Source organism: Thalassophryne amazonica, chromosome 11, assembly GCF_902500255.1.
Source record: "Thalassophryne amazonica chromosome 11, fThaAma1.1, whole genome shotgun sequence".
Lineage (NCBI taxonomy): Eukaryota > Metazoa > Chordata > Actinopteri > Batrachoidiformes > Batrachoididae > Thalassophryne > Thalassophryne amazonica.
Genome location: NC_047113.1, coordinates 90,274,772 through 90,284,665, shown reverse-complemented (window position 1 = coordinate 90,284,665; position 9,894 = coordinate 90,274,772). Strand labels below are relative to the sequence as shown.

The 9,894-nt window shown below is 41.8% G+C and overlaps 1 protein-coding gene across 1 annotated transcript in view; it reads left to right on the top strand.

Moving 5' to 3' along the window:
- The first annotated feature begins 1,317 nt into the window (after positions 1–1,317).
- Positions 1,318–9,894, top strand: part of LOC117521007 (plastin-2-like) — a 59,156-nt gene continuing 50,579 nt past the window's right edge. Inside the window, exons 1-2 of the mRNA XM_034182335.1 lie at positions 1,318–1,399; positions 9,521–9,589. Of these exons, the coding sequence (XP_034038226.1) occupies positions 9,529–9,589 (61 nt within the window). The 5' untranslated portion in view covers positions 1,318–1,399; positions 9,521–9,528. The remainder of the gene's footprint in view (positions 1,400–9,520; positions 9,590–9,894) is intronic.

The window sequence follows — 9,894 nt, the reverse complement described above, 5'->3', positions numbered from 1 at the left end:
TCATTACAAAATGTCCTTAAACAGTGGAATGTTCAAATAAAGTCCTCATGCCGGCCTGTTCTGAATCTTCTCTGTTCTCTCACGACGTCCTGGGTGAATTAAGCCTTAAATTGGGATGTTTTCAGGTCGAAACAGGCCGACGACGGCGCCTGGAAGCGCTGCAGGACGTCCCGCTCCGTGGGAAGTCCTTACAGCGACAGAAACACCCCATAATCTCTCATCAGCCGTTAAACATTTCACCGAAAACCAGCTTAGTTTCTCGAATAGTGTCCACTCGGATATTCCTCACAGGTCCAGAAAAAATGTTGATAAAGCAACGCGCGCCGTCTCGAGCAGCGTGTGAAACAAAGGAATTCAGCCGAGAGGGCTGAACTACATCTCACTCAAGGCCTGCCCACAGAGAAATGACGTCACCGACACGCGTGAAAAAACTCACGCATGCGCACAAGGGTTCAAGCATGATTGGTGTAATCGCACGTCATTCAAATCCATATAGTTTTTTTAAAAAATAAAAAGGTAGGTTAGTTTTCTAATAGACCTCGTATGTGGCTCCTGGAGATCACCACTGATCTGTAGATAACACTGGATAGCTTATTGGCCCACACACTCTGTACAAACCGCTGAAGCAAACTGGCGGCCATCTTACCACTCACAAGTTATACAGACCGCACATTATTATTAGAATTTTGGGTAATCACTGAGCTGATTCTCTCATTTCCTTCTTTTTGTTCTCCAGATAATGTAACCTTCATCCCTCCTAATTTATGTCTGCCATGATTAGCTATTTTATGTATTTACGTTCTTTCTTTTAGTACTTTGACACATTCTCTCTCCCTCTCTCTCTCTCTCTCTCTCTCTCTCTCTCTCTCTCTCTCTCTCTGTCTCTCTCTCTCTCTATATATATAGCAATAAACCAAAAATAACAATGATAAAGCTAGTCAGATCACCTGCCCGGCATGTTTTTCAACTCTCCGTGTTCCTCCCACTACTAATGAACTAAGTCAAGTGTGCTCAGCCAAATCCACAGTTTGCCAATCTGATTGGATTAAATTTAGGGTACATGATGAGTCATCAAAAATATTTGTTATATATATAATTTAAGCATTCTCACACAGCTTAAAAAATGCTCTGGAATGATCATGTTGAATTTGGTGTGACATACAGACGCTGTCAGATAACTTTCAGTAGAGTTTTTTTTTTTTTTTTTTTTTTTGAACAGGGTATATGAACAGGGTTCGTTCGTTTTTGTTTATGGAGGGGCGAGGCGGAGGGGCGGAGCCGGCTGTTCCGGCAGGGCGGTGTCAGCTGAGGAAAACGGGACAGAGAAGTGAAGGAAAACCGACACACGGGACTCATTTCCCCCGAGTGCTTCTGACTGAGAGACGCCAGCAGACTTCAGGTGAGACGAGCCGCTTTTAGAGCGTTTTCATCTAAAAAAAAACAAACAAACAAACAAACAACAACAAAAAATCAATAGAAACCTTCTGGGTTTAACAAACAACAGAAAACAATTACATCCTACTTCAGTAGTTTTTAATTTATCAACACAGTTCATTTAAAATACTGCTTCAGGGCAGTTTTGGATATTTGACAAATGAGTATTTCATTCATAATTTCGTATTTATTGCTTCTTTACCTCTATTTTATGGTACTATTCCTTTTTGGTGCATGAAAGCTCATTTAAGAGGTTGTTTTAAAGCCTTCACAAGTTTAAAATAAGCTTGACTGTGTGTTGTGTTTGTAGACATGGTTCATGTTACAGTAGCTACATAAAATAATCATCCTGTTATCTGCTGACACTTTTAAAGTATTTACAACTAAAGGGTTGCTTTCGTTTTTCAGTAAATGTGGCAGATGAATAAAGGTGGATGGGGATTTACATTCTGTCCAAAAAAGCATAAACTAGAGTGACACTTAGAGTGCATACCTTCATCATGGCAATATCACACCGCTCCCACCGTTATGTGTATATATATATATATATACACACACACACACACAAGGTTGGGTAGGATTACTTTGAAATGTAATCCAAAAGTAATCAGATTACAAGTAATCCAAATGTATGTACATACATACATGTAATCCACATGTATTCTTTCAAAGTAATCCTACCCAACCTTGTACATATATATATATATATCGCCACCGCCTGACAGAAGACACTGTAATGAGCTGCCGCTGGCTGGGACCTGTAGTTATTACGTCCATGTGTGGCCTTTGCGCCGCACCAAACTCTGGCAGATCCAACATATTTGTGACTTGAGTTCAGCTCTCAGCCCTCTCTGAGTTCACAGGGCGATGACCTTGATCTGTTTTTTCTGGGTCTGATCAGGAAGGATTGGGATATCAGCGGGTGCTTGGACACCCGGTCTTGTACTCTGCAGTACCAATAAGCAAAGTAATCTTGGGGTGTGCAAAGGGTGTTGGTTGTTTCAGGAAGGATTTGACCCATCAATGCTGCTGCTGTGTGTTTTTATCATGTGCAGGTTTTGGGAAGCAGGTAGAGGGAGTATAGGCATTCATTTATTTATTTTCACAAAATTGTGGTATTTCAGGAGAAATAGAGGATCCAGAAATGACACCAGGTGATTTAAAAGGTGGAGGATGATTAAGTTTAAGGAATTTAAAAAACAAAACAAGAACAAGTAGTGAAGGTGTGCAAGGAAACGACAAATAGCAGCTGACATGGTGATCTAAATCTAGCAGATTACAAGGTTGAGAAAACTCTTCAATCAGCCAAAACTGACTCAAACTAGAGGAGCGATAGAGATGGTGCGTAAGAAAGACAAATGAATTTTCACCATAGACTGTGTGTATATACGCCGGACAAAGTCTGTGTGTCGTCACCCACTGGTTTTTTGTAGAGACCCTGTGTTGCAGACCGAGCAGTCCCCCCTAAAAATTGGCCCCCCTTCCAGTCATCATCTATCTCAGCAACACATATCTGAAGCTTTATCACAACAGTCATTTCCACATAAATTCAGCATTATTTCATCATAAAAGGCAGAAGCAATCAAAGCACCACGGCTAAACAAGCTGCTAGCTGATGCATTCACTGCGCGTCAGACATTTCAAAGCGTCATGTAATTTCACCTTGTTTCTGCGTAAAATGGCCTTGTTTCTGCTTAAAACTGACTTTAGAATGATTCAAGTGGTTTTACATTTATCATCTGGTGGTTAATAATCACATTAATCCATTTGATTGCTTTGGGTGAAGAGACTCCATCTCAGACGTGCTGCTGTGGTCCGATATGAGGCATGCGCAGATGCAAAAGGCGTACCGATTTTTAGGGGCGGACCATTCAGTCTGCGACACCAGTGTTGCCAACCAAACAGTCCCCCCTAAAAACTGGTCCACCCTGCCTTCACTGTGCTTGCATCATTTCTAGGGGTGGGTATCGGGAACTGGTTCTTTTCGAGAATCGTTAAGAAATGATTCAATCCACCGACATCAATAGACTTTTTGCTTAACAATTGCTTAACAATTTGCAACCAATTTTTAGGGGGGACCATTCGGTCTGTGACACTGGACTAGCCAAAATGAAGCCCGTGTCTGCCCTATGTTGTGGGTGGAGCCTGGTTCACAGCCAGTAAATGATGAAGTCATTAATGCATAAAAGGGTGGAGTGAGGGTGGCTCCGTATGTGACTAAAGGTGCCTGAAGACGCCCCTCTTATTCGGGTGTTTATTAAATCATATTTTGGGGGACTGCACTGTGGTTTTTCTAACAATTTCCTTTTGACCACACACCCCAAATATACAGAACTTTATGGATTAAAACTTTTCAAAATAAGAAGTTAGAAAACAAATTGACCCCCTGTACAGTTGTCATGGAGGAGTAAACTATCTATAGAGACCAAAAGTGTTTTTTTTTTTTTGTTTTGTTTTTGTACCAAGCTGTAAACATGTTTATTTTTGCTCTAAGGTTGGACATTTTAACATGCACTTTCGCATTGTCTTCATTTCATGTGACCTCAGGTTGACGATTGATTTTCATTAAGGAGCTCACTGATATAAACAACGTTCCAGTGTAGCTGATGTTGTTCATGTACTAAAATTAAACATGTAAATTCACATGACGTTTTTTCAATTCGATTGTTTCAAAAAGTTTGAGCGGGAAGTTCTGTCAGGATTCTGATCAATACCACAATGACACAGTAAACAAGCATGCTTCTGATTCAGAAGATATATTTCATGATAAATTCACTGTGTTTTAAATACAGGTAGTTAATATATAAACGGTGGAATTTAATTTTAACAGACGCCTGTAATGAAAATGAGCACAGCCTGAGCTTCATATGTTTAAGTTTAGGCAACAATACACTCCACAGTGGGTATACAGACCTGTTTGGACGTGGCACATAAACTGACGCACTTGTCCACAAAGGGTACATCGACTGACCTCTGGGTGGAAGCACAGCACCTGCTCTGCATGAACCGATTTCACTATAGACAGGACCTACTTGTCCTTCAGGACAGGTCCCTTGTTCTGTTTTTCTTCCCCATCCACTGCACAGCAAACCTTAGAGTATGATATAGTGTACCAGGATCTGGATTTGGACCACATGTGGACCTGTCTACTCTGGATGACAGAACGTTCCTGGATCATGTCTTTGAGCACAAATGCACTTCCTCTTAACAGAACTGAGAACACTTGATGTCTCGCTTGCCCTGCATTTGTTGAAAGTGTTTTTTTTGTTTTTTTTTTGCATCTTGTAATGTTGACACCCTGCTGAGTAGCTTCATCTGTCTGAAGCTGTATCTCCACTGAGGCAGTATCATCATCATCGTCATCATCATCATCATCACAACAGCTCAGGGAAGAACAAGGAATAAAAAATACTGCAACAGCAACAAAATGGAACTGGCAAAAGCCTTTAACCATAATTACTTGTTGTGCAATAACATGTCAGAACAGAAGACCTGCTGTGAGGTCACCCAAGAAGATACTTTACAGTCAGTCAGATGTAGCACGACCCTGCCACCTGGTGGCCACACACCAGGAGGATAGGCAAGGTGTATTTAAAGACTATATTGTGTGTGTGTGTGTGTGTGTGTGTGTGTGTGTGTGTGTGTGTGTGTGTGTGTGTGTGTGTGTGTGTGTGTGTGTGGCAGGGGTGGTGGCCAAGTGGTTAATGCGCTTGGTTTCAGTTCGGAAGGTTCTGGGTTCTTAGTCCTGGGTCTTCCCCAGGTCTAAGTGGACACACCTGGAATACCTCCCTAGGGAGCTGCCCGAACCACCTCAGCTGGCTCCTTTCAACGTGAAGGAGTTGAATTTCAGTCTGTAAATAACAAGAGGATGCAGGAACAAGTCAGTCACAGGACAACACATACCAATGTTAGAATCTCATTAGAAATACATTGTTTGTGTGTGTGTGTGTATCTACCTATCTACACACAAAGAGATGAGGACAAAATTATGAAATTTAATGTTAATTGCTTTAAAAAAAAAGAGCAAGGAATTTTCAACACAGCATTCCTAAACATCTTTGTTTTATTTTGGATGCTTACATTATTTTACTTTTGTACACAGAAACAAAACTATTAACCCCCTTAAGAACTGAGCTTTTTGTTAAACCACAGCACAAATCAGTGTTGTGCAACATGTTTTAACTCTGTAATGCCCAAAGCTGGTAAAATCAAGTAATAAGTAAAGCAGAGTCTGCTGTGGTTCCCACTGACAACAAATCACACCTGATGTACTCAGTATCACATATGTCAGCCAGAGTGCACTGTGTTTCACATTATCCAAGAAGATCCCCGCTCATGAGACTAGGGTGTGTGTGTGAGTGTGTGTGTTTAACGGATTGTATGGTTTATAAGGAGCGTGAAACATCAGTGTTTTAATTTGTAGTCACCGTCTGGTGGAGCATTCAGGTTAATGGAACCACAGATTCCTGGCTCCTGGGTTGGTAATAGGATCTGGGTGAATGAATCATATGAATCAGGACTCGCCCAACACCAGCCAGCGCTCACACGCCGCGGCGGAGGGAGGTTGCCCTTCGGTGTTGGTGTGTACTTGTCCTGTGTGTGTGAACAAAGATAAATTCCATCGACAAACTGGCAGTTGATGCAGTCTGTGCTTCACCTTATTTAATCAGCTTGAAGCCGTCTTTTTGTAGTTGTATTCAGAGGGCCACTGAGGCTGTTGTTTGTAGCAGCGCATGAGGCTAGAACAGGCTGCGCGAGCGTGCAGCTACAGCAGGAGCGATTGTCTCCCCATGAGGCAGGTTTTTTTTTTCTTCTTTTTAAACAGACTGCGTGTGCATGAAGCAGCTGCATTTCTTCCACTCAGTGATTTTATCACAATTACATTCCATTTACAAAATGAATGCAGTGATCACTTTAAAATCAAGTTAACTCGTGGTTTACATGCATTGGGGGGGTACAGTCTGTACAGATCAACTGTGATCACTTCCACCACTATTTTGCAGTGTGTGGCATGATTTCTCTATTTTTGCTCTTGGTCTTTTGTTTCACCGGTGGATTGGAAACTCACATTAAACCACATTAAAGACTTCTTCTTCTCCCCTGTAGAAGTCACTGGTGATGTCGTTGCTCTTGCAGTGTTTGTCCCTCCATGTCGACCCTTTCATTGTTGCTACTCTGAACAAAAGTGGTGCCTTTTCTGGACATTGGAAGTTGTTATATTGACTATATCCAGTGTTTGTGCAATGGCTGGTAGTTTTCTGTGCTTCAAAATGGCTTTTCATTAAGACAGTCCCCTTATTTTTGTTGGATTTTATATATATATATATATATATATATATATATATATATATATATATATATATATATATATATATTTAACACTATCAGTCAACATTATGAGGAGTTACACCTGAATCACAAGAAACACTTGTTCCATTATACTTGTATTAGGTGGGGGACAGAATTCTTCTTCTTCTGCAGCAGTACTATTGGGTGGGTTATGCAGGTTTGTTTCTATACACAGCAGTTGTATCTGTGTAGATGACCAACAGTACAGTCAGTGTGCTGCCCACATTAGAAGAAAAAAAAAAAAAAACAGATTCAGGATTTTACCCAAATGCGGATCATTCTGTAGCTTCATCAACTCCTGTCCTTCAACTACACTCAACAGAAATATAAACGCAACACTTTTGGTTTTGCTCCCATTTTGTATGAGATGAACTCAAAGATCTAAAACTTTTTCCACATACACAATATCACCATTTCCCTCAAATATTGTTCACAAACCAGTCTAAATCTGTGATAGTGAGCACTTCTCCTTTGCTGAGATAATCCATCCCACCTCACAGGTGTGCCATATCAAGATGCTGATTAGACACCATGATTAGTGCACAGGTGTGCCTTAGACTGCCCATAATAAAAGGCCACTCTGAAAGGTGCAGTTTTATCACACAGCACAATGCCACAGATGTCGCAAGATTTGAGGGAGTGTGCAATTGGCATGCTGACAGCAGGAATGTCAACCAGAGCTGTTGCTCGTGTATTGAATGTTCATTTCTCTACCATAAGCCGTCTCCAAAGGCGTTTCAGAGAATTTGGCAGTACATCCAACCAGCCTCACAACCGCAGACCACGTGTAACCACACCAGCCCAGGACCTCCACATCCAGCATGTTCACCTCCAAGATCGTCTGAGACCAGCCACTCGGACAGCTGCTGAAACAATCGGTTTGCATAACCAAAGAATTTCTGCACAAATTGTCAGAAACCGTCTCAGGGAAGCTCATCTGCATGCTCGTCGTCCTCATCGGGGTCTCGACCTGACTCCAGTTTGTCGTCGTAACCAACTTGAGTCGGCAAATGCTCACATTCGCTGGCGTTTGGCACGTTGGAGAGGTGTTCTCTTTACGGATGAATCCCGGTTCACACTGTCCAGGGCAGATGGCAGACAGCGTGTGTGGCGTCGTGTGGGTGAGCGGTTTTCTGATGTCAGTGTTGTGGATCGAGTGGCCCATGGTGGCGGTGGGGTTATGGTATGGGCAGGCGTCTGTTATGGACGAAGAACACAGGTGCATTTTATTTATTTCCACAGGCCACAATTGACAACCTGATCAACTCTATGCGAAGGAGATGTGTTGCACTGCATGAGGCAAATGGTGGTCACACCAGATACTGACTGGTATCCCCCCCAATAAAACAAAACTGCACCTTTCAGAGTGGCCTTTTATTGTGGGCAGTCTAAGGCACACCTGTGCACTAATCATGGTGTCTAATCAGCATCTTGGTATGGCACACCTGTGAGGTGGGATGGATTATCTCAGCAAAGGAGAAGTGCTCACTATCACAGATTTAGACTGGTTTGTGAACAATATTTGAGGGAAATGGTGATATTGTGTATGTGGAAAAAGTTTTAGATCTTTGAGTTCATCTCATACAAAATGAGAGCAAAACCAAAAGTGTTGCGTTTATATTTTTGTTGAGTGTATGATCCATAGGTCTTCTTTCAGTTAGCGCTGTCTTTCTTAATACACTACCACCTTATAATCTGAGTTTTTGGGAGGCATTTGTTTCCTCTTAGATGGAATGATAAAACGGTCATGGAAGTTCACTTTGGCCATGAATTTTTAATGATTACATCCTGTGCTGGCTGACATGAATCTCAGCTATGATTGGTTTGCAGTCAGTATCCATATGTCCCCTCAAAGGTTGTCCGGCCTGGATGTGTCCAAGAAGGACACACCCAGGTTGGACAAACTGATCAGGCGCGCTGGCTCTGTGGTTGGCATGAAGATGGACTCTCTGGTGATGGTGGCAGAGAATAGAACACTGGACAAACAGCTGGACATTATGGACCATGCCAGTCACTCTCTGCACACCGTCATCAGCAACCAGAGGAGCCTCTTCAGCCACAGACTGCTCCTTGCCATGTGCAGGACCAGCAGATGGAAAAACTCCTTTGTCCCTCAAGCCATCAGACTGTACAACTCGTCACTCAGGGGGAGGAGGAGTAACAGGAAGACAGAGGTCGGGAATGAGAGGAAGAGTAGAAGCCAGTAAACCAGTATTACTCAGTATGGTCTGGTTTTTATATTGCAAACTGTTTTTATTTTTTAGTTTCACTTTTGATACTCGGTGTGCTTCTTACCCTGTGTGCTGCTATACAGTGCTGCTGGAATCTCAATTTCCCAAGGGATCAATAAAGTTCTATCTAATCTAATCTAAAAGGTTGAAGACCCAGATACGTGAAATGTAAGGATGAATGATCTAGTTCCAAGGTACCTCTTACGATTGAGCCAGTGTGCATGTCATTTGTTGCCATGATGGCTATCAAGAAGAATTAATTTGCTATGATTGCACAGACTTGCAAAATGGAATTGGAAGGGAATTAATGAAATGATTTCACATTTTGCAGCAGTTTCTTTTAGACAGTTGGACGCGTGATTTCAGTTAGGTCTTGTCTTGTGTTCACCTTCCCTCTGAGATACTGTGTCAGACTATCTGTTGATAGTAGAAAAATCACTGTGGTTAAAGTGAAATGCTCGGTCCAAAGCCTGTGTTTACACACACTGTGTTTTCGGCTTTTGTAGGTGCTAGCATGACAGAAAACATCAGCGACGAGGAGCTGGAGTTGATCAGGGAATCCTTCAAAAAAATTGGTGAGTAAAAATGTGCATTGCCAACAGGACTTCAACAAAGCATCATCATCGACTACGGGGATGACATGAATTGACTACGGGGATGACATGAATGCATTGATTGTGTGTGGTGTGTTGGCTCTTAAAGCTGAGAATAACTGTTCTTTGAACAGTGCTGGATCTTACTCTGGTCATCTGATCTTTTTGTTTTTTGGTTTATGCTCAAACACAGGGCTGGTTTAAAAAAAAGAAAGAAGACTTTTTCATAAAAAACCATGACTTCTGATTATTATTTTTTTAATCGACCTTTATTGATTTAAATAAAC